Source organism: Strigops habroptila, chromosome 1, assembly GCF_004027225.2.
Source record: "Strigops habroptila isolate Jane chromosome 1, bStrHab1.2.pri, whole genome shotgun sequence".
Taxonomy (NCBI): Eukaryota; Metazoa; Chordata; class Aves; order Psittaciformes; family Psittacidae; genus Strigops; species Strigops habroptila.
The window spans coordinates 18,104,337-18,129,477 of record NC_044277.2 but is presented as its reverse complement, the minus strand read 5'-3'; the positions used below and the strand labels follow the sequence as shown (position 1 = coordinate 18,129,477).

General features: G+C 37.8%; 1 protein-coding gene across 2 annotated transcripts; it reads right to left on the bottom strand.

Annotated features, from left to right (window-relative positions):
* Nucleotides 1–1,133: 1,133 nt before the first annotated feature.
* Nucleotides 1,134–24,677, bottom strand: EIF3E (eukaryotic translation initiation factor 3 subunit E). 2 transcript variants are annotated; one of them, XM_030508135.1, is made up of 13 exons: nucleotides 24,557–24,677; nucleotides 22,888–23,002; nucleotides 19,623–19,740; nucleotides 15,559–15,601; nucleotides 14,986–15,090; nucleotides 13,555–13,680; nucleotides 11,940–12,064; nucleotides 10,728–10,854; nucleotides 8,120–8,221; nucleotides 7,027–7,136; nucleotides 2,803–2,905; nucleotides 2,421–2,555; nucleotides 1,134–1,303 (listed from the first exon to the last, which is right to left on the bottom strand). In XM_030508135.1, exons 1-13 carry the CDS (start codon nucleotides 24,644–24,646, stop codon nucleotides 1,265–1,267), a joined length of 1,338 nt encoding a protein of 445 aa, XP_030363995.1. In that variant the 5' UTR covers nucleotides 24,647–24,677; the 3' UTR covers nucleotides 1,134–1,264. The 2 variants fall into 2 exon arrangements, with proteins under 2 accessions (XP_030363995.1, XP_030364004.1); XM_030508144.1 differs by lacking the exon at nucleotides 8,120–8,221 and having other exon boundaries at nucleotides 24,557–24,673.
* Between the last annotated feature and the right edge of the window lie 464 nt (nucleotides 24,678–25,141).

The window sequence follows — 25,141 nt, the reverse complement described above, 5'->3', positions numbered from 1 at the left end:
GAACTGCAACCCTGCCCTCCAGCACACAAACTGCTCCCCTCCAAGACTGGTATAGTACAGGATTAGACATGGGAGAGTGAAGATGGAAGTCTGCCTTGAAAATCACTTCCGAAGAAAGAAACCTGCCATCTTGATGGACAAATCAGTTCCTGTGACTGTTACCCAGCCAAAAGCGTAACTCCAGACAGTAAGCAGGAGGGTTGGCAAGTTACAGCAACTTTCCACATGTAGATGAATTCCAGAACTTTGGGAGCAGAGAGGGAATAAGGTGAAGGCAAGCCATTAATTTTTCCCCTCAACCTTAAATGCGAAACTGTATGCAGAGATAGTGTCTGTTCCTTTCCAATATTCACATTCACCTCACTGATCAGTCACTACACTTCACAGAGCCCTGAAAAGGATCTTGGATTTTCTTAGAGGTGCTATATTACATTTTGCAGTGCAAAGGTGCTAAGGAAACAGATGGAAGTGTGAAACCCTAACTTAAAAACCCCAGAAACCTTAAGAAACCCTTCCAATTACAACAGCTGAACACCATGGGGTTTTATTGCTTCATGTTTGTATCATTAATCTCAAGAACTTCGTGATTTCAAAATGAAAGCTTTAAACCGTACACAGCTCATTAGTTACACCTTTTGATAGGCTTTTCCCCTCTTTGAATCAAAAAGCTCTACTCCAGAAAGCTTCAAACACTGGGCAAGATTAAAAATGAGATTTAGGACATGAAAAAAATCTGAAGCGTGAACACACAGGTCTACCCAAATTATTGTGCGTGTAGATTATGGCAGGTTTAGGCGTAGGCCATACATGCTTTCGCTCACCAAGCTTCTTCTGTGACAAACAAACAAAAACCTGGAAGTGTAGAAAAAGATTCCTGTTTGGCCAAACGTTCAGTGGGATCCATTTGTTTGTACCATCCGCTTTTAATTTTCTTAAATGCAACAACTGCAATAGTAACTATAATTTTCCACTTCCAAACTCAGGCAGCTCTGACAGCAATTGCATCCTTCAGTACAAGTCTAACAACTGATACTTTAAATTTTGCAAACTGTGATCCGAAATGCTTTAGAACACTATTATGCTAAAAAGCCCCTATACAACATAATTACCTATTTAAGTTAGAGAGATGCAGAGACTGTTAAAATTGGCCAATTTTATTCAAACAATGTTAGATGAACACATAATTACCTTCTCAAAAAAGTTACATATTCATGTGCTTTTTATTGAAGTGAAAACTGATTTTCCCCCCTCTGCAGGAGTTATTTCAATAGAAGCCAGAGTCTTGAGTAGCCCAGTTAGGCGCCTAAAAGATAAATAAGGATTAGGAAAAAAGAAATTACTGTATTATCTGCTGACTACTGACATTTATAAGAAATTATGGAAAAATACTGATATACAGCTATGAAGCAGGAATATTGTTAATTAGTGAAGGATACCCTGTAAGTTTAAAGCAAATGTCAATACAGCAGAAATACATGCTGCAATTGAGTGTACAGCCCGAGTCCTCCAAGCTGGTAGTTTCAAAAAGGAAAAGTTCTAGAAGAGTCTAAAATACATACATAAAATTGGCAGAAATATTTTTTAAAGACAGTATTATCACATAGGTTTCACATGACTTCCCTTCAATGGAATAAACTGATGCACCACTCCTTGTCCAACTTCCATCAATATTTCAGCCAAGCAATGAGGAAGCCCAATAAAACTTTTAATATTTTCCAAGTTCTTTTAATGTGTGGTTTGTTTTCTGGGGTTTTTTTGAGTATGTATGGCTGGGTCCTTAGCGGACCTCAGAATCATCCACCTTACACTGTTGTTCTTCCTTACAACAAAGTTGCCTATGTTTTAAGGCAGGTAGAGGCAAAACCAGACGATCTTGCCAACTTCTTCACTTTCACTAGTTCTACTTAAACCTCTGGCTGACCTAATTATATTCTCTAGTATTTCATGAAATGTGTTTAACAGTTAGGGTTTTGCACAACTTCTCCTTCATGTTCCAGTCTTAAGCATCATCCATTCTTCTCTCAATACCATCTATACACACCTACAGATATTTAAGTACAACCCATTTGAAAAAAGTAATATAACTACTTTCGCAAATACCAGCCTTCAAAATTAGCCCTTTTCAGGTGGTGAAGAAAACCATTTAAAGGAAGTAGAGAATCAAATGGTGACAGAAATACATTTAGTTACGCAACAATAAAAGGAATACTTAGTCATGAAGAGAAAGGCAAGAACAAGAATCACTGCCTAATGCTCACCATAAGGAAAAAAAACCCCACAAACTTTTCCAATTTAATTCCTAGTGTCAGAACTAGCAGTAGGTACATTTGATGACTTAAAGCACAGGCTAAGAATTATACTTCAGTATATCTCACAAAAAAGAGATACCAGGAATTCAGAAAAAGATAACTTATACCAACCTCAGATCTACCACTCTGATTCAATTTCTTCTCAATGTTCATAGCCAACATTTGACTACGGAAAGACAAGCTTTTGGTCTTTTCAATCACTTGCTGATAAGGTGAGACTGCATTGTTGCCCATGACTACGTGGCCCTAAAACACAGCAAAGATATAGCAATTTAACAATCACTCAGAATGCAGAAGCCTTTAATAGAATGCTTTGCTTTCAACTTTTCACAGTTCACCTTACACACAGGATTACACAGAATACATGAATCACTTCACACTTTATGGGCAAAGAAAAACCAATGGCAGAAATCAGAACTCTCTGTTCTTGATTAAAGTAAAAAATTTAATGAAAACTTAACAAATTCACTTGGATCCATGTGTACGGTCTTACCAGCTTTGAATCCAATTTGGCATCTAGTCGTGCATTTCGAATTAGATTCACAATCCATCTTTCTGCTTCTTCAGGAGTCATATTTAGTTTATCTGCCAACATACTAAAAGATAACAGACTTATCAGATTGTGAAATAGAGTCCCTCTGATGTTGGTAAACAATACTAGGGACTGTGGAATTCAAGTTAAACTAACACAAAATCTGGCACAGCCTGAGACTTGTATTCAATAAATACCACGTATCTGGGATGCACATTTTCATTTGTCTGAAATTAAAGCTTACATACATGCACTCCTGCCCCATCTCCCACACCCACTGCTTTACACTGGGAAAATAAGTAATTCGCATTCTGAAGGATATACTTACTCTGAACTACATTATCTTGTACTTATAATTTTAACCTGAGCAATTTTTCTATATTCCTATTAAACCATGCCTACATGAACATTCTTTGGAAAACTCTCAATTAAGTAATCTCACCACAAACCAGCAACCACCATTGTAACAAGAACAATTGAACTGCTTTTCTTCTTACTTAAATCCAGCCAGCAGTCAAGAAAGTTTAGACTAATTAGTCCAGGAAAGTGTTTATCAATAAACTTCACATTGAAGCTTCAGGAGAAAGAACCACAAGACAGAATTTAATACAGAAAATGTGGCAGATACACTATGCTCAAGCTTCTCACAGTTTTAAGGAAGGAAAGTGGGGGAGGACAGAGAAAGGAAAATTCTTAATGAAACAAGCACTCTTGTCCAGGAGTAATTCCTTCTGATGGCATTTCCTGTGGCTTTCCAGCCAACTCCTTTAGCTTCCTGCTGGCAGTTGGCTCATAGAGGACATTTGTAACGCTCATTCTTCCATCAGCTTTCTGACTAAGGTAACAAACATGAGGTAAGGGCTACAGACATGACCAAAAAAGCCTGCTGGCTGCACCAAACTGCACAAGAGGTCAATTTCTCACCATTTTACAGGATCTTGCTTGAACATACTTTTCTCCCCTGAAAAAGTGATTTTCCTCTTGATGATTATTAGTGTCAAGCAAATACTTTATTATCATCTCATCTACCTGGCTATACTATGTATATACTCTTCCTACACAGTCTTCTCTCCCGTATGTTCTTGATCTTCCACCCTTCTCCCAACTACAGAAGTAAATTCCATTTTTTGTCAGACAAACATGAAGTGAGGTGAATACAAAAAACAAACCATAAGGAAACACAAGGTAACTTAAAATAATGGACTTACACAAATGCAGCAAAATGACACATTAGTGTCAGGGGAGCTCTCATGTTTCTTTTAGAAGCATCGAGAGGACTCAGATAAAGTAACTCCTCCTCCAGATGACCACAAGAATGGCTACTGTTTCTACACTTGGTATGAAGTGACTTACCTCTGGGTTTGAACTGTGGAACCTCCATCCTTGGAGATAGTCAAGAATCAACTAGACAAGGCCCTAGGCAGCATAATGGACCATTGCAGTGGGTCCTGCTCTGAGCTGTAACTGGGTGCACAGGATTAAACTAGATGACTTCCAGAGGTCCCTTCCAACCTAAAACACCCACATTTTGTTTCTCCCTTAAAGTCTCAGTGTACTTGGAGAGGAAGAGGACAGAAACTTCCAGAGTCGTTCCAAGCTGGAAACTATGAAGTGCTTTAAAACACCTAACAGATAATTCTACCTTTTCCTATTATGTCTATATTTTACTAGTCGGCTTTTCCAGAAGTGGCCTTTTTTTATGTTAAAAAATGTTTTATGAACAAACATACAGCACATATGCAGCTACATGACAGAAAACACATCTCGGCACAGCAATTTTCCCTGAATATTCATTTGGAAAACTTCCAAATTGTAGAATGAAAGTGAAGGGTAAAAAATGATATGAAAGCCTACTTCATCACAACTTTTAGCTTTGAAATTTACATGGATTTAAAATTTTTATATTAAATATTTGAAGTTAATAAGCAACAGCTATATTTCAGTGAAATAAAGATATCTGTATTAAAAACCTAAAACTTTATCACAACTTTGACACTAATGATGACCTTATTCCAGCACTTGTGGCAACTGGATTCCATTTTAGGGTTTCTTCTTGCAGGCTACACCAAAGCAGCCAGCACTACCCAAAGTGCCTGGACATGTTACATGGAGGAGGCACTTGCCAAGTGGCACTTGGCACATACGGCCAAAACAGCATTCTCCATTCTTCCAGAGCAAATGCACTGAAGATCTATCTTGACTACAATAATGTAACAAACACCACTAATCTCCTATTGCACTGTTAAAATAGGTACCTAATATTCTCAAGAGACAGCATCTGGGGCTTATCCCCATATATGTTTACTAGTTCAAGTAATAATGACACATTCAGGTTTACAAATACATGTTAACACCATTAATACTAAGGAATGGAAGCAAGAAAAGTTGTACTCTAGATTACCACTGTTTATAAAGATCCCACTATAATGCAATAGAAGTTACTGAATTATAATGAAGTGATTTAATTAATGTTTAAAGAATACTGTCTACCGTTTGAAGTTACAGGTGATTTCAAGGGTACTTTCAAAAGTAGTTTTTTAGGTTATTTCTGTCCTTCTGTCTTAAAGGGGATTCACTTATTTGGGTCACGATTTAAGTTTTCCTTTCCTTAAAAGGCAAGTTTATCAAATTTCACATGTCTTTGTACATAAACAAGCCTATCTTGTACCACACAAGGAAGAAAACTATATAGAAAACGAAAAATGAAGCATATTCAGGTCTTCAATTAAATACAGGCATATCAAACTAACCAAAATACATTCTGAATTATTTTCATTTATTACTCCCTGTTAAACATGGTATTTCCAACAGTAAACTAATTGCGGAATGACTTGTGATATATAAATTCTAAGTTACAACTGATAAAGCAACTACATCCTCTGGAGAAGTGTCATCTGCTTAACAGATGTAAGTAGTTAAAAAAAAAAAATAGTTAAGCCATCTATTTTCCACTAATTGAACATAAAGAACAGCAGATTTCCCACTAATTGTTTTCAAATTTGTTCTGAATAGTTAAACAGTACTTATCAAACATTGTGGTACAACCAACTAGTTTTCAACTCCAAGAATAGCAGTGGAAATCACTTGTGGACAAAGAAATGCAAGAACCATGCCTCTGTCATTTAATTAAAAGCATTCTGACTGGCTAATTTCTTCAAAATCAAGCCTGAAATGAACTAAGAAATACTTAAGCACCCCACTTAATAATGCAAATCTAATGACTGTTACAGTTTGGAGAAATTTAAGGCTTATGTGCTTATGTCCATTATTTGAAACACAATGACCAGTGAGAAAGGAATCTCACCGCAATTATCTGAAGTGATACATGGTAGTATCCATGTCAATCTGAGATTTGTGTCTCAAAGTCCATCATTCACCTCAGAGAGCACTATAATGCTTATAAAACTATGACACTGCTGCCTTTATTTATGAATCGCACATAACAAGGAGAGCCAACTGCAGTATTTTCTATCCTATTAGAAGTTGAAATTCCACATACAGCACACACATATGAACTGTAAAATAAGCAAACACTAAATAAATGACAACCATGTACCATAAACCTGAATTTGTTAAATAGAGCTTGCTATTTTTGTTGTAACGAATCACTGGCAGGTTACACACACTTTATTAGTATTTTTTGACAGACCTGAAGCATACTTAGAATACAGCCTCATTGACTGGAGCCAGATCAGAGGAGCAGACTTTTCAGGACGACATCTAGTCTTTAGTTAAAAAAGTCTAAGCATCGAATTTCATTTAAAATGTGTGCTTTAATATATGCAAGATTCACAGTACTAGAAAAATTAAAAAAAAAAATCAACACATTTATAGGAAACTGCAAGAAACTATCAGGAAGAACTATATTTACATTTGTTCTTCTAAATACTTATTCGAAGACCCTTTATCCCTAAGTGTGTAGTATTCAAAGTGATTTTTGCTAAAGTATTAGCCTGCTTATAAAGTGAACACTAAAGTACAAGAATTCAACTTTGAAATCTGATTGTTGTAATTTAAGTATATCATATTTAGAGCTATAAAACTAGAAAGACAGCGATCCAATTTGATTTTAGTTTGTGATTTTATCTGATTGACTAAGCACTCTATTACTGAAGCTTACACTGTCTGTCAAACTGTCCTCCAAGACTGATTTTTCTGAACTGCTGAATTAAAAAGTGATCTTACCCAATGCTGATACATTGATGGATGCGACAAAAAGTTTCAAATATAAAGAGACGGGCATTCTCAATGAAGTCCTCAAGGCATGCCACTAAGAAGAAATCATTCACAAGCACCTGCAGTGTAAGGAGAAAGGGAACACTGAGGACAAACATGGAAATAGTAATTTACTTGGAGACATCATCAACAAGATCAGTGAACAGTTAATCTAAAAACAGTTCTTGGTATATTCTAAGATGTGAAGGAATTTAGAGGTTTTCATTGTTCTGCAGCTTGCTAAACTAAAATTGCATGCTAACATGATCACTGAGGTCTGACTCAAGAAGAGAACAAAGGCCCCAGCAACACAAAATTTAACACTCTGCTCATACTGTAGGAGTCTTCTCCCACTCCACTTTGGAATGTGATCAGCATTCTCGTTACCGTGCAAACCAGCTTCCTTAGCAGTGCAAGTGTGCCTGTGAAGTTAGATTACAGGACCAACAGCCCCATGCAGTGAAGACTAGTACAAACCACCTGATTTGCAGTTAGGTGACTAATACTAATGAAAGAAAAGCCAAACCAGAGGCTGTAAAAAAGAATTAGTACTAATGGTCAGCTATTGGGAATACTGACTTTCACATGAGTCAACCCAAGTGTTAGGTATCTTCTACTGTTCACAGCATAGTAACCAAGAGTTTTCCAAGAATATGCACCTAGCTATCTTAATGTTACTTCCATTAGTTTTTACCACTACAATTACAGGATGCAGTATCTTTCACAACAAAAGGAAAATCCAAGCTTTTCTTCAAGCATTTCTGAAGTACTAATGGAAAAGCTGAAGCTCAGCCAAGTGCATGATTACCTATCACTACTTCTAGAACTGCTAAAATATAATTTTAAAGCTATATCCTTACCAGTAAGTCTTGTTTAAGTGTTACAAAATGAGTTGCCAAAAATCCCCCTCCCAGCAAACCCAACTCCACACACTCATGAATTAAAGCTCATCAGAAAATATTGGCAATGGAATCAAACACCACTCCAAACAAAATTAGCTGGCCATTATGAATTTGAGAGATCTTTACTTAAAGAAAAGCATTATGAATGTTATAATCCTTACTGTTTCACACTCCCTCAGCTTCTTCTGTGCACCATCGAAATCAAAATTAACGTACAAGCATTCCACAAACTCTGTGATAGGGTCCCTGTATGTGTAAGACTCCTGTCAAAAAAAATTGGGAATAATATTAGGAATCAAAGCCAAAAGATAACTCAAGTATTCCTTATATTCTTCAACCAAAATTTAATACTGGAAACAAGTCCATTCATCCTGAAGAATAATAACTAAGTTAAACTTTCCAATTTCTCTTTTAAAAGCTGTATAACTACACTCTTCCCCCACCCCCAACAGCCTGGATAAACAACTAGAAGTGTTATTTCACGTTCAGCATTTAGTGCTGTATCTTTGGGTTTGAAAAATGTCAAGAGACTAGAGCCGGCTCTAGCTCAAACCTCCAAATTTCTTAAAATACAGAAGAAAAGCCAGCCAGACAGTCTTTCTAAACTCTGGTTTCAAGCAGTATTCCAACACCAGATGCTTCGTATTTCAAATTGAAGGACTGTTTGATTCAAACAGACAACATAGCTATCAAATAATGCTACTTTCTATATACAAAATACTTGAATTTATTTTGGCATTAAAAAAAATTACTCAACTTTCTCAACCACAAGGCAACTCTATATACACCTGTGTAAATTAAGAGGTAATTAAACATCCTTTTTAATGAACATTTTAAGACAGCTTAACTCAGTATCTGTCAATATCTGCTTCAGTATACAACAAATTAAGAGATTTTTCTAGAAAAAAGTTATTTTTCCTTCCTCAAAGAACTGTATTTACAGTCTTATTATTTAGGTTTAAAATTCAGTTTTATAGGTAGAGGGGTCTTCACATCAAAACTGTCCTTGTTAACCACATAATTAACATCCACTATGTAAAACACTCTTGGATTGATCACCTTCTAAAATTGAGAGATGAACAAACTGCTTACTTGTTGGCTCAATACTTGCAAAGGTTTTGCCAGTATCAGCAACTCTAATTGCTAACAGAGTAATCACCCTACCCTGTGACATTTGACAAATCACTTAATTCAATGCTCTGTTTTTCCTACGTAGAAAGTCACTAGTTATCCTGTCTAATCCACGTTCAAATCTATAAAGCCTCTGCATTTCACTATTTAACATAATGAACCATACAGACTAGAAGAGTACTAAAAAAATAAATCTCTCATCAGATATTTCAAAACCAAATTCAACAAAGTTGGTATTTTCAAAAGGAAAACCCTAGTGATTTTTTATTCATGGTAATTGTACAAGATAAAACAGAAGCAAAAGAAGTTGTAAAATGTTACTTCAAATATGCGAAGTTATTACATTAGAATTTCAATGATAAAATTGGGTTTTAGTTTAAGATAGAAGATGAGTGTTTACACTTCAACTGGTTTACAGCTTCTTATGTTACTTTTGTGAACACTGATGCTCAAAACCAGATTAAGAGATGCTTAAAAGTTGATCTTTGCATTGATTGTGCTTTGTATAGGTACTTAAACATCAATGCTTGAAGTGGATATAATTGATTGCTACTCTGTAATAACTTCACTGTCACTTATATATCACAGTTTATTATTCACTATATTATTACAATTACAAATGTTTAGAATAAAAACCTTCTGCCATAACCTCTGCTGCTATCAAGCACAACTCTTTTATTGCTCTTGTCCACATTTACATCCTCATATAACTCACAATCATTTTTAAGAAAATGCAGACCTCGCAGTATTGTGCACAGTTCTGGTGTCTTCAACATAAAAAGGACATGGAGCTGTCGGAACAAGTCCAGAGGAGGGCCACGAGGATGATAAGGGCGCTGGAGCACCTCCCGTATGAAGACAGGCTGAGAGAGTTGGAGCTGTTCAGCCTGGAGAAGAGAAGGCTGCGTGGAGACCTCACAGCAGCCTTCCAGTATCTGAAGGGGGCCTATAAGGATGCTGGGGAGGGACTCTTCATCAGGGACAGTAGTGGTAGGACAAGGGGTAATGGCTTCAAACTTAAACAGGGGAAGTTTAGATTAGATATAAGGAAGAAGTTCTTTACAGTGAGGGTGGTGAAGCACTGGAATGGGTTGCCCAGGGAGGTTGTGAATGCTCCATCCCTGGCGGTGTTCAAGGCCAGGTTGGACAGAGCCTTGGGCCACATGGTTTAGTGCGCGGTGTCCCTGCCCATGGCAGGGGGGTTGGAACTAGATGATCTTAAGGTCCTTTCCAACCCTAACTATTCTATGAACACAAAACAATACACTTCAGTGGTTTTGAAATGCAAAGAAGATCCAACAAGATCCCTTAATCATAGAATTACTTGTAGGGATACCTGGAAAAGAAGAATCAGATCCAAAGCCATTTCACACATCGCACTGAATTTCCTGCATTTAATCAGAGAGAAAAGCAAAACCAAGAGCATACTCTACTCATTATTTGTTGTCATCAAAGGAGGAAAAATAATCATCCTGTCCTCCCACAGATCAACATGCATTTTACTTCACAGTGGAAAAATTGTTCAATGAAAGTGAGCATCAAAATACAGGAGTCCTAAACCAGGCATATTATTAGAAGAAAGTTGTTATGAAATCTCAGTAAAAAGGACAAAAAAATTTAATATATTTCAGTCCTTACCTGCTGAATAACCTTGACTAGATCTTTCAGCACTTGTCTACGTTTTCGAACATCCTTATTTGTTATGACTGCAGTAGTCAAATACCTGAGGATATGTGGGCACATTGTCTGAATTGCATTGAGATATCTAGAAAGACAAAGTACAGATCAGGCTCAGATAATGCAATTTTGCATCAAAACAGTATTCATGATAAATAGCTTTGGCACCTTTTATACAATTAAATACCTGGGCTTATGACTGACCATTTATTCAAATACAGGAGGTCAATTTATTTTTGTTAATCTTTTTGGGGCACAGGGAGGAGGGAGGGACGGAAGCAAGTGGTAGAGAAGGCAGCAGTGCACTAGGGAGAGAGGGAAAGGGGCTAGCACTGCAAAATAACGGCTGATATGCTATATTCAGGTCAGCACTGGCCTAGGCTGTCAGCTACACCAATTTCACAAGAGAGGTTTGCACAAGGACACAGAACCACAGGAATTCCTTTTCTGAATTGTCATCTGAGCCTGCAACTTTCCTGTTCAGCTGTCCAATGAATTAGCCCATAATTACAAGTGAGAAATTAAAATCCACCCATATCAACACAAACACTATGAAACAAAAAGGAGGCAAAAAAAAACCACCACAAATTACCATCCCACTGGAATCATCACGCAAAAAATTCAACTGCTTTTTTTTCTAGTATTATTCCCATTGTAATACATCACCTCCAACTAGGTATTAACTTGTAGTTTAACTTCTAAGTATTAAGCTGTTCTTGACTCGATCTACATATAAGTCAGTCGTCTCACAAATGGCTATAGCATTTCAATTTTAGGTTTTATTCTTAGATTTTTCTCAAGTTCCCTTCTTAAAAAGGTTTGGTAAAATCAAAATAGAACAATACCTTCCCCTACAGTCTTAAAAGATGTGATAGGGGTTGGTAGTCTAGCAAAATCCATTATTTCATCCCCCCAAAGCACCAGAATAAAGAGTCACTTCTTACTTCCCCACCCCTTCCTCCTGAAGCAGAAGTATAACCATGAAGAAAAGCAGATTATAAACGCACACCAGAAACCCCAAAATAAAATCATAACACAGGCATGAAAAAATATTCAAAGTGTTAATATCATTAGGGCTTCTGAAACAGCTTCAGGCTAAAAATGTTTGACAAGCTTGCATATTCATCGTCTGCCTTCATTTTAAATTAAAGACCTGAACACAGCACAACTTACTGTGGTTGATAGAGAAAAAGGTCAATGATATTGTCTCTCCCTTTAGGGTGATTAAAAAACACAAACAAAGACCAGTGGATGAGCCATGTTCTTTGCTGAAGAGACTGCAGCGGGGAACTGACGGACTAAAAGAAAACATAACATTGGTTTAAGTCAAACAGATCACAGTTTGCATGAATACTAATGCATGGAAACCTGTAATTGTTCAAAAGTCTGTGATTTTCCCCAGCTCCTTTTAGATATTAGCACTCTCAGGCTGAATTTGACCTCTAGCTTTTTTAATCTGTCATCTGTTAATCTGCTGAATATTATAAAAAGATAAATTTTCCACTATTATATTCTAAATTGTTGGCCAAAATTTATATTGTTATGGCAAGAGCATAGATTTTAGTTCTCCTAAGACTACCATACTAACTTAAATTACTCCTTCCCTTTTTAATCCTGAATTGTTTCTTGCATTCCCCCTTCGGATGTGATTTGAAGAATTACTTGGCTTCTCCAGCTTTTCAGTTTTACTTCCTTTCAAAAGACTCAAGAGCTTTTTTGCTCTACACTCTCAGACAATGATGAAACACTATAGTCACTTTCAGCCAAGAATGTAACTATGTTCATTTGAGCCAGCTGATAATGACACATAAGGAATCAGCACTAAGTATTTGTATTAGCTCCAAATTTCAGCAGCACTTCAAACAGATTGCAAAGCAACATTTTGAGAATGAACTCACGCAGCAAATAATCACTCTGAAGAGCATGACAAGTAACTACTATGATTCTATCCTAAAAAAAACTTGGATACTAATGATTAAGTCAAATTTAATAATCTAGTTTCATAAAGAGAGAAAAATAGAAAAAAAAATCTACTAACATTAGGTATCCGCCACAAAGAACAATTCTGGGGAGAGCAACAAGAGACAAAAACCAGTCACCAAAAAAAAAAAAAAAAAAAAAAACCACAACACACCACCAAAACTCAACCACCAAATGCCTTTTCAAGATTCTGGTTCAGGAGAATAAAACTTTCATATTTCACATATGGCCACTGAAGCCCCATGAGTGGAGGGGAAAACTGAAAGGTCCTTAATCACTCCAGTTGCTCTCAATTAGTACTGCAGCCCCTCTCTTTCCCTATATGTTTTTAGTGCTCATCTGAACTCAATAGCTGACAAGAAAGCTGAATTGGCTGAAAACTATTTCCAAAACCAAGCTGTCTTGCATTTGGTGTCAAAAGTATGTTTTCATGTGAGAAGAGTAAAGTTTAGTTACATGCATTTCATTCTTTCAGAAAGTTAATAATACTATCTGAAAGTTAAGCAGATATGTCACACAATGATACCTTGCCTTCAAGCTCATCTTTGAGAATAGGTTTTCTGGTTATTGGAAATACTTTCAGAGTTCTCAGCTACGTTTTCAAATGTGACAAGAGGGAAGCAAACAATTTGCAAACGGAAGCTTCACTATTTCTTTACAAGCAGCCTTCAACTCTCCCACCATTATTAATACCTAGTCAAAAGCTGGTAAACTACTCCGAAACAAAACTACAAGCAATTCATAATAAACCTTGATTATTAACACCTCTAACCTCTCACCTTACTGGCATGACCAAGATTTTACTTACATTATTATCTATGGTCTCCTTTAGTCTTGTGAGATCTTCCATGGCTGCATCCCAATTCTGCATCAGAATTTCAGATGCCAGTTTTCCCCACAGAGAACTCAAAGCATTTCTGTCTGTTGCTGGAACCTATTTTCAACAGCAGCAACAAAATCATACTCTTAGTAATTTTTCTAAATTATTATTTACTTTTAAAAAAGAAAAATATTTTCTGGCAGTATTTTTAATTTACAAGATATCAGACTTGCAGGGTCCTATCTTTCTAAATTAAGTGCTTCTAAAGAAGGTTCTAACAAAGCAGTCTCCTAAGGAACTCATGGCAGTAGGTAACCGCCTTTAAAAAAGCTATACTTAAAGCCTTAAAAAAAAGATATACTTCCAAATTTTTCTTCTTTAATTATAGTCAATTACAGGAATTATTATTTACCCTAGCAGTATTTCAGAAAGTTAAGGGTATTTTTAATGGGATTAGAAATTAGCAAAAACAAACCTCAACATATGAGCCACTACATATCTTCAGCAATGGCCTCACATACCCATGAGTAAGAAATACACAGTTCACAAGTCATTATTTTCCAGGTAACAGAGGTGTCAATTTAGCCAATACTTTTAGTTGATAAGGTTCACACACACTCTGCTGGTTCCAAATCATATAAATACAATTAGCTATTCACAGTAACTTCCTTTAGATACTGCAGCTGTTTTAGCTACAGTACCTGGATTTTCAAGCAGTTACCTTAAACTTCCATTTATTAATAAAATGGCACATTCATTGACCACCAATAATAAATTTACTGTGTTGAGATTCTTACAAGACACCAAATCTCCATTCTCAAAATTCACTCCCACCACAAATTGTATGAATTACAACAACATGAAAAGCATTGCTTCAGAGACTATAATCTAGTTCTACAATTCTCATTTAAGCTGTTTACATTGCCTAGGCAAATGACTTATACTCTTCATTCTATCACAAAATTCAAGAGAAGACAGACGAGTTCAGATGATAAGCTGACAGTTCATTACCACCCATTACACTCAATCTACCTGCAAGCTTTTCACTGCTGTGGATTACATCTGTGAACAAAACAAATGCTCATTTTGCTGCTAGTCTTTGTTTTGGGGTTGTTTTTTTAAATATGTTTTTCAGGATATATTTGCAGTGAGGAAAGTATTTCATATTTATATGTTACCACAAGACCTACAAATTAAGTTCTAAATTCAGCATGAAAATAACAGAGTTGGTGGGCAATAGTTAGTGATGATTATTAACAATTATTTTCAACTTTTCTGTGGTGCACAGTAGTCTCAAAAAAAGGTCCAGTATTAAATTTTAATTATGCATATAGACACTTACTGGTCTAAGTACTACGTTAAAACAAACCAACCACAACTTCCCCTTCCTCCCCAAGCCAACTAAGAACCCAAACTTACCAGAACCCTAAAGAAGTAGAGATACTCTGCAGCTCCCGAGTAATTACCACATTCATACTGGAATTTTGCGTACCTGTAGAGCGTATCTAGGTACTCCTGCCTAAACTGAAAAGGAATATAAAGAGAGCTTTTCTTCACTAGGGTAAAAGAAACATGCTGTTGCAGGCCAATTTTAATAGTAAGTTAACCTTTGAAGTGTTTAGGTTCTTTGAAAGACGCTGTACACAGGAAAGGCAATATTAAACTATTATACACTTAATCCATAATACCAATGAAAGATTATACTAATACTGGAAAAACAGTGAAATTCTGTATTACAAAGTAAAGCACATCTTAGTTACAAGCATGCAGCTAACATTAAGTTACAGCTTCATTTTTATTTGTATAAAAATTAAAAGCTTAAAGGCATTCAAATGAAATACATTAGCATTAGGAATTCTGCCTATTTACTACATTGACACAAGACAGGCCAAAACATTAGTCCATAACTGCTCAAAGCTGTTGGCTGTGAGGGAGGTTAGGTGGAGATATTTAGAACCGAATTCAAACAGATAAAAGAATTAACACACTTACACCATGCTTCTCAGCTAAATAGTCAAACAGCATCCGACCATCCCTATAACGAAAAAACAAAGCCACTGTTTTCACCAAACAAACTGATTGTCACCATGCAACACACTACACAACACAACCTTTAGCCCTTAGAACTAAAATATCCAAAGAAAGCATAAATTCAAATGATACTCCTCCACTTGTGCAAAAGCAACTGCAGAAATAGCAGGCCAACTGCTCCTAAAGTGTCATGAAGAAGTTTCAAAATCTTAAAATTACTATAATTTTAAATAAAGAATACCACCTGCAATAATAACTGGAGTTAAAAAGGGTGGGAAGTTGGTTTAACTTTGATGGCATTATGAGCTTTCAACATGCAAGTTAACTTCTCACTTACAGAGCTTCCAATTCCACAACAATTTCTCTAGCCAAGCAGTCTGAACTTAACAGGAAACAGGAAAAAAAGTGCAAAAACTCAAGCAAAATAGAATTAGAAACTTAACCCACTGTTAGCACTGGGCATAGTGGTTAGCGAGAATACTTCTACCACTGCATATGCCTGCAGAATGCAAAACTACTTAAAAAAAAAAAAAACACACACACTTAGTAAGTTCTAAACATCTAATTCATACATGATCACATTTCTGTACCGCTTTTTTAGTCAACATGGATAATAAAAGGACAAGCAGTATTATCTAGATCAAAGAGAAGTTAAAGCCTCCAATAGGCAAGCATGAAATTGTCTATCACTGGTCTCACATTAATGACCGCAGGACTTTAGATACACATTTTTCAGCAATAGTTAACTTAGTGAATATTTTCTTCTCCAGTTTCTGCAATGGATCTTGATCAGCTCTTAGAGTGAAATTTTAGCACACTAGCTTTTCAATGCAATAAGAATTCCATTCAAACTCTGCTGCAATCATCTGGCAATAAGAACCATAGCTGAATTCACACTCATAAATGAAAGCCAAGTATTTTCAATTTGGCACTTCGATTGTATGGACAGTTTTTATCCAATACAGAAAGGATTCATGTCATTTTTCCTTTTCTCCAGCCCCTCGCTTTCCAGGTACGCTTCTATACTTGCAGCTCCCCTCCACTTTGCCTCTTCTGCACATTCACACTTCAACCAATTAATGGAACTATCATATTTGATAGAACATGTAACCAAAATTTAACTGAAGAGCTGAGCATCAAGCTAGAAGTCCCTCTTGGGACAAAAAAGGAAAAAACACAAAACAACCATACATTCCACCACCCCTCCCACCCCCCCCACCCAAAGGCAAAAAAAAACCACCAACCCCACAAAAACCTAAAGAAAACAAACCCACAAAACAGTGGAAGTCTATGCATGGGAAAATGTCCTCATTTACTCTGAAATCAACTGACTGCAAAGCTGTGAGCTTGTTTAATTAGAACTCATGATACAAAATTCTACAGGGAAATGGCACATCGCCAAGGTAGCCAAGAATGACAATCTCCAGTAAAACTTGTGGAAGCAATGAAATAGTCTCATGGGTTTCTTCCAGTGGAACATACTTCAAGCATGAGGAATACTGACTATTCATCTATAATTTTAAAGTCAATGTCCTCTAACAGCTGCATATGAAAAAGAAAGTGAAATATTTTTGGCTTATTCTTGAAAGAACTTCCACTTGCAAAGTCTCCTTTACACATCATCTTCTACTGTTTCCCAGACTTTGATATTCCAAACAGCACTGTCATGGAGCAAAGGCTGTGGTCTAAAGCCCTGATAACATGCCACTCTAAATTTGATAGAGATTCCAAATCACCAGCAGAAATTCACAACAGCCAAAGAATCAAGAGCTGCTTTCTACTATCTAAAGCATACTCCTCAGGATCTAGACAGATTGACACCTTTCAGCCCAATTCCCCCATTACTGTATAACCCCAACAATCTGGACTAGAACTTTTATTGAGCCAATAACAAAAAAAAAAATTGTTTCTGAGCTGTGAAGCTTACAGACATTTTAAAAACAAAAATGATGTACCAGTTCCAAAACAAAGCTTGCTGCATATGAGTAGTAGGGCTAATATTTTATAGTATTAAGCAAGCTATATTCATGCATTTTTTATCGTATCTCCTGCTTCCAAACAGGGTGTTTCTGATGTGGAATAAGTACTACAGAGCAACTTCAGTGAAACAAAGGTCAAGTAACAGAATAAATTTCCCAAGAAATGCTAGTACTTAGAATTGCAACAAGGTAATCTTTTTTTCTAGGCAAAAATATTGCAAGAACTGGCTAAAGGCAAAGCAAGAATTGAACAAGATGAGAAATTCAGTTAGATTTGAACAGAGGTGTGATAGCATCAAGTAGGGTTTTTTGGGGGTTTTGTTTTGTTTTTAAATAGTTCCAGTCAGCAGCTTCAAGGCAGTTAATAACGGCAACTGGGCCTGTCGCTTTCAAAGCTGTATTTCTGAAAGCTGTTGACTGGCTGCATAACCACTCAAGTCATAAGCAAATGTAACTCCTTCTCTTCATATAGTTAGCTGACATAAATATCCATGCTGAAATCAGATACAGAGATCTGATCCTGCACCTAACAGTGCTTTTCTACAACAGAAGCTTAAGTACACTCTGGTGATACCAGATCAGAAAATAGAAGCTTTTTCTGAAGTGCTAGGAGGCCAACAGATTTCATGATTTCTACTGCCATCTTGTTTCATGTATGCATCAAGACCCAATGCACTGCACCTCACCATTTCTGCACTAAGTTCTAAATTAGACTATAACAAGTTCTGAAAGTAATGTGCAAAGGGGTGGAGGGAGGTGGGGGGGAGGGAAGGGAGTGAGCGAACCATTGCATAGTACTTAGCTGCTGACTGGGGTTAAACCACAACAGTGGAGAAAATGTAGGCCAAGAGGTTGGATTAGGTTTCTCAGCAAGTTGGGCAAAGATGGGAAAGGAAAAAAGGATGCTCATCTGCACTTGAAACAAGGAGCAAATTCTAATCAAGTTCCTCTCCCTTCCGGGACCCATTTTCTTCAGAGAGGTTGTTCACAAAGGTACACCTTGTCAAGAAGACTTCTGCAGGCTAGAAGGGTTTATGCATTCGATACTTTCCTAAGAAAATTCCAAAAGCAATGTTACAGTCTTCTGTACCAGCAGACGTATAAAGCTTGCCAACAATAAATCCAAGTATAGGTTTCACCTTCAAATTCAAGTCAAGGTGCTCTATCTGATGTGGTATGCTCTATCTGAAGTCTTAGAAAAGGTAAGGCTGAGGAAGAGATCTAATTACTTTTCCATAGTTGGTTAGACACATTGACAACAGTAGTAACAATGCTTCCTATGTAAAGGCAACAAGTAGTAATTTACACTAAACAAATACCTACCCATCCCTCTGCTGAAGTCTACTTCCTCAAAGACTACAGTTGAGCTTTTTCCTACAGGGCCAAATTTAGGCTTAACCATAAGAAAACTTTCATAGTCCTTAGATATTATGCGCAGCCAAACTCAATCTAACTTAACTACTCACATAAGCAAAGTGAGAAGAAACTGGATACGTCGGAAAGATAATTCTGATCACTATCTCACACCAACAAGTTGGCCAGTTTTTGGGGTGAGGAAGGGGAAGGACAGGACTCCTGAAAAGTATATGCTGTGAGGCTGAAAGGATGCTTATCCACTGGGCCTCCCAGACTAAGGCACACCATAATTCTTTGTGGAAGGTAGAGAAAGGAGAGGAGGCAGATGGCCTCCGAGAAAAGAGAATCTGAATTGCTTCAGCCTGTATTTCCCCTCAAAACAACAAACAAAACACACCCCTAACCTCCCCCAAACCAGTCTTGGCTGTGATTTGACTGCACTGAATGACTGTCACTTGTCCAGAGTTAAGTCACGAATATTAAGAACAACCGAGATGCCTTATGCACAACAGGTAAAAGCATTGAAAAGATTTGTGTCCAGCAATTTCAGTTACCTGACCACAAGCACTACTCAAATAGTGGCTGGAAATAAACCCATCTTTTTTTGTAGCTGCTACACATAGAGCATTCCTATCATCAACACCTAAGAGATACCAACAAGCCATCCTGAGAAATAACATTAGAAATTACCTAGTGGACTGCATTTGTCTTGTAGTCTCTGGGTCCTCAAACATCTTGACAATAGGTTCAGTTTCAGCTTGAAGCTGCTTCAGCTGTGCAACAACAGTTGTTCTCTTCTCACGCAAAGCTAAACACACAAACAAAAAAGACTGATGTGATGCATAAGTTTTTAGAGACACCAACCTGTAATTACATGGTGCTGACAGCACAATTGAAGATGTGTTCCCAATTCCTACCTCAACTGTCCTCTCGGTCAAGTCAAAAAACCAGAGCAATCTAACAATTCAGTAACTTACGAAAAGCTGCTACCATCTGGTTCCTTTCCTCCTGTGCAGAGTTCTAATCAAGCCTCTGAAGAGCAGGTATAGCTGCAGCAGAGTTGTTATTAGACAAACTATTTCAGGCTTCCACTAAGGCAGAAACAACCTTTTAAGTTCATTTATTCTGAATAAACTTGAAAAGAAAACAGTGCTATAATACAAATAATATTAATTTTCCTTTACCTGACCAAGTTTTGAAAGCACATTTTCAGAAAACTTTAATGACAACTGACAGGAAGAATTTAACGCAGCTCAATCTGCAAAATTACAATTTAGAACACTATACATGCTTAATTAGAACATTAAACCTGTTATGAAAAAAGGTGAGGAAACAGAACTAACAGCTTTATGGTGACTATTTTATAGACCCAAACTTCCTCACCAGCTGCTACCAGCACAATAAAAATGAACACTTAAATAAAGCTCAGAAAAGCATATATGCCTAAAAAAAAAACCAACCTCAAAACAAACCCCTAAAAAGACCCCAAACAGTATCACCCTGAGACTGGCTATATGAGTCAAGAAACATACAGGGTCAGAGAAGCCAAGACCATATCCCACAAGAGAACAGTATGCAGGAAACTGAAAGCGATCCACACACCAGGACACTCAATGCCACAGTGAACCTATGAGACATCTGTTTCGTGATTTGACTACATATATGTATTTGAAAAACCAGGTCCAAAGTGACTAACACCATAATGTTGACCCAACCTAAATTTAAGAATGACTTGCCTGATAAGCAGTGTTCCAATATGGAGAAATTATCTCCAACTTCAGACGAATCTTGAAATTATAAGAGGAAGGGCAAACAAATGACAGAAAATACATTCATTTAATTTAAGAGTACAAAAATGTTTTCCTGTGACATCTCCTGGCTGTGTAATTGTAAGTTGATCTCATGGAAGACAAGACAAAAGCAATTAAAAATTGTGCAGGGACATTTCTAAATAAAATAGCACAAGTGAACTTAGCTTTGAATACTTAAACCAGTGAGGTCTTAAAAAAAAAAAAATCAGTATAAAATTCTAATGAAGCCAGCAGTTCCACAAGTGAGAACCACCTGTCTGTACACACATTCTGGCAAGTGCTGATGCATGAATATGACACTTCAGAAAGATCTCAGGGCAAGTTAAGATCTTCTCATAGAAAGCTGTACAAGCAAGCACCCTGAACAAATGACTGCATGTGAAAGTACTACCTCTGCTTGTGTTAATTTTACACCGTCAAATAAGAGCTACAGATTAAATAGAAAGTCACCACATGAAAAAAATTTTGCCAATCCGATGAAGTAAAATCTTAGAGATGCTTGAAACTAGCATTACAATATAAGCGTGGAAATTGTTTGACTGTATGAAGCCAAAGCTCTTCCAGTGACCAAATTCATTCAACTTATTTGCAGCTATGCCCTTACGAAATACACCTAGCAACCTGCTTAAGCAAGTGGCTGTAATCAGAACAGTAAAGACATTAGTTACTTTGTGAAAGTGTGCTATTTCTTGTGCTGTTTACTATTTTAACATTTTACTACTCATTTACTACTGATAACAGTAACATGCTTCAACAGTTTAGAATGGCTGAAGAAAGGAAAGAAGAGGAAAACCTATTCAGCTTTGCGATCTTCAGAGCTCCGAGATGGTCTGACTTTTTTTGATCAGTAGAACCGGTAAGTAAACCTAAGGGTGACGCTATCATTACAACTGTTTTAGATTACAAAAGTGAAAACCTCTGGTTCTAATTATTTGTTACGAGTCCCACGCACCATTACATATGACACCCATGAACAACATCTAATTCTAGCATATCAAAGATTTGGTCACATGTTGAATCCAATGTCCATAAATCCATCCGTTCTCTTCATGTATTTCCAAAGAGGCTACCTGCCAACTCTGCAATTGCAAGAGCCTGAAGAGGAAGACCCAGAGGCAGAACAACTGTTGGATCTTGTACTTGACTATGCAAAAGCACCCGAATCTTCCTGCAAAGCTGCAGGCAAGACAGACTGTAGTCCCACTAATTTAGAAAAAGGAGAGGAATTCCACAAAATGGAAAAATAAAAAGAGATGACAGAATTAGGAATAAAGTGTGTATTTAAAGACTAGGGTTAGGAAGAGGGGAAAAAAAAAAACCCAACATGCCAAGAAAAAAAAAAAAAACAAACAAAAAAACAGTAGGAAAACCACAAATGAACAAAAAACCCCTCCCCCCCAAAAAAAACCCCACAAAAAAGCAAACCAATAGAACAAAATAAATAATATCAAGAAAACCCCAAAACCAAACACTAAAGATAGAACTTAGTGAAAGTGAGTTATGTAAATTTCCCCCCTCTTCCCCAAACACTCCTCAGGAAAATAGAAATTTAAGTAATGAACAAGTTTCCAAAGTCATGAAGCAGACAGTAAGAGATTTAACATCTGTATTCATTATCATTTTAAATATCATTAATAGAGAAACAACAATTTATATGCAGAGTAAGGAAAACATGCATTTTCAAAAACATCTGTATCTCCTCAAAGTCTACAAATCAGTCATGGATAGATTAATTAATAGTTACTTACAACAGAAATCCAGCCTTAATATATTGGATGCTTCAAAGAAAAAAAATCTAAAATTTTTTTTTCAGTCTAAAAAAAGTCTAAACTCTAAATCATTGTGCAATGATGTTTAATTTGGCAGATGAAAACTAAGTGTGACTCTCTTAGGCTACGCCTTTGAAGTGCTTGAAATTAAGATCCAAATACTTCAGACATAACTCAAAGACTAAGTTCCTAATAGGCCAACAAACCCAAACCCAGGATTAGGGGATTCCATTTGTTTCAGTATTGAGCTTCCTTTCACTAAGGCCAAAGTTAAACAGTATTCTATTTTTTAGTGCAACAAGCAAGTTACCACCACGTATTTATTTTAGACAGAAAGGTTGCAAAACAGATTTTACTTCTAAATGAACAGCTTACCATGTGGAATTTCATCGGAATAAAGATTTTTGTACACATCCATAGCAAAATCCACCATGTTGGTATCACTAAGGAGATCCAGTTTTCCTTGGAGTAGCTCTTTTTCATTGTATATCTGAAATAGGAATTATTAACAAATTCCTTTGAATACCATTAAATAATTTCCAGTTCATATTATGTAGCTACCCTTATGGCACAGTTTATGTATTTTTTTTTTGTCCCAATTAAATCATTCTCAACATCAAGTTTCACAGCTTTGCAAGATCTCACAGCTCTTTATTTAGGGTCCTTACTATACAGCCTCTGTATGTTTCTGATCTTGGTAAGATATCAGTGAAAGTAATGAATACTTTCCACAAAATAGCATACTGAACAGCACAGACTAGTCAAATAATTTGAAATGGAACCTTAAGAGATACTCGAGACCAAACTTTTAATTTAACTGTAGCACAGACTAATCTAAAATATGTTGTTAGGTCTATAGCATAAGAGCAAGTTTAGTTTAGCTTTTGGAATCAGATGGTGTTCTTTTAAACTTTGCAAACTGGTTTTCAAAATTCTTTCCCCATAATTTAGCCACAAGCTGTAAACTGCTGTTACGTCTTGAAGATGTAAGTGGAGGCCTAAACTAGAGAACACCTCAAAAATACATTTGCATGAAGGCTGTACTACAGTTCACCACATTCACAAATTTCCCAGATACAGAATCTACAAAAGTTTAGCTCAGCTCTGAACAGCATGTTGGGTGAGGTTAACACTACAAAAACAACTCTGTTTAACTTGAGCTGATTTATAAGAGCCAAAATATTCAAAATACCCCTGAGATGACAGACATCAAGCGAAGTCCATACACTATACATGAAAACAGTCATGTAGTCAAGTTATCCCAATGCATACATGCTTAATTGGTTCATTTCTAAAGCCTAAAATAGTACCTATTTCAAATTCAAAGCTTATTTTACACATTTTATTCCCATTTTAAAATGGTTCAGATGAGTTCTTCAGATACTTTAGACTAAACTCTCATCAATGTAAATTATCTCCCGCATTAGCACGTTCTCTGCAGTATTATAATTAAAAATATATATAAAGAGACCAAGGTGGGATACGCTAGAAGAGACAGTTGGTTTAAACACAAATTCGTGATGACAACGGTTTAGAATTAAAACTACTTATCAACACCGTCTACACTGATGCAACCCCACGCACCGCCCTGCAGCTCCACGGCTAAGGGGCAGCACGGTGACAAGGGCGGCAGGCGAGGCCCAGGGCTAACAGGGGATATCTCACGCTGTCGTAGCGCAGGCAAAACACGAACCGCGGCTGTAAGGGAGAACTTTCGCCTTTCCCTCCCCCGACGATGAAGAAGGAAAAGAAACCGCACCAAATGCGAGGAAGGCGAATGAGGAGTTCCCCCTCTCGGGCCTCCTCTCGGCCCTCATGGGGAAGGCCCACACGCCTCGCCCCGCGCGGTGCGGAAGCCCTGAGCTCCTCCCTTCATCCCCGAGCTCCGAGCCGCCTCACGGGCCGGGTCCAGGCCGCGCACGGCCTAAGGACGCAGACGGCGGCGGCGCGTCCAGGCCCACACCGGCAGCTGAGGTAGCACCCACCGCCCTCCCTCTCCTCCTGCTGCGGGTCCAGCTCAACCTCGTCCGGGAGAGCCACGTACCTCCTTAACGGAGAGAAACTCCAGCAGCGGGAAGACCAGGTGCCGGTCCAAGAAGTGCGCGATCTTGGTGGTCAGGTCGTACTCCGCCATCTTGGCAACGGGCAGGAAAGAGGTAGGCAGGGCCCCACGGAGCGCAGACCGCGGCTTTTATGCGCTGTGCGCCTGCGCGGCCCCTGCGCATGCGCGTTACCCACCCTTCCCCCGTCCCGTCCGTAGGGGGCGCGGTGGCGGACGCCTGCGCAGTGAGCTGACCCGGGCTCAGGGCGGCTCTGGGACTGGACGGCCTGCCCCGGCCCGGCCCGCGGAGGGGCGCGGACGGGACTTCGGCAGGGAGCGGAGGCTTTGCCGTGTCGGTGCGGAGGGAATGGCGGAGCTGGGTCCTGGCCTCGTTTCCGCCGCGTTGCTTGATGCGGCCGCAGAGCCCGGCCGGGTGCACGGTGTGGTGGGGTGCCTGGCCTCGGGCTGGATGAAAGCGTTAGTGCAGCGCGGTAATAAGTGCTCAGTAGAGATAATTTGTCTCCTGTGGTAGGGTCAGCTTAGTAGGGTTCGATGTCAGAAGTGGTGAATTTCTCTTAAAAGTATGGT

Excerpts from the sequence above, each read along its gene's own strand:
- EIF3E (XM_030508135.1), bottom strand. The coding sequence starts at position 24,646 with ATGGCGGAGTACGACCTGACCACCAAGATCGCGCACTTCTTGGACCGG. Across the intron at positions 19,741-22,887 it reads TTCCGATGAAATTCCACATG|CTTTGCGTGAGAAGAGAACA; the intron begins GTAAGCTGTTCA and ends TTGTGTGTTTAG. Across the intron at positions 13,681-14,985 it reads TCTACTTCTTTAGGGTTCTG|GTTCCAGCAACAGACAGAAA; the intron begins GTAAGTTTGGGT and ends TGTTGAAAATAG.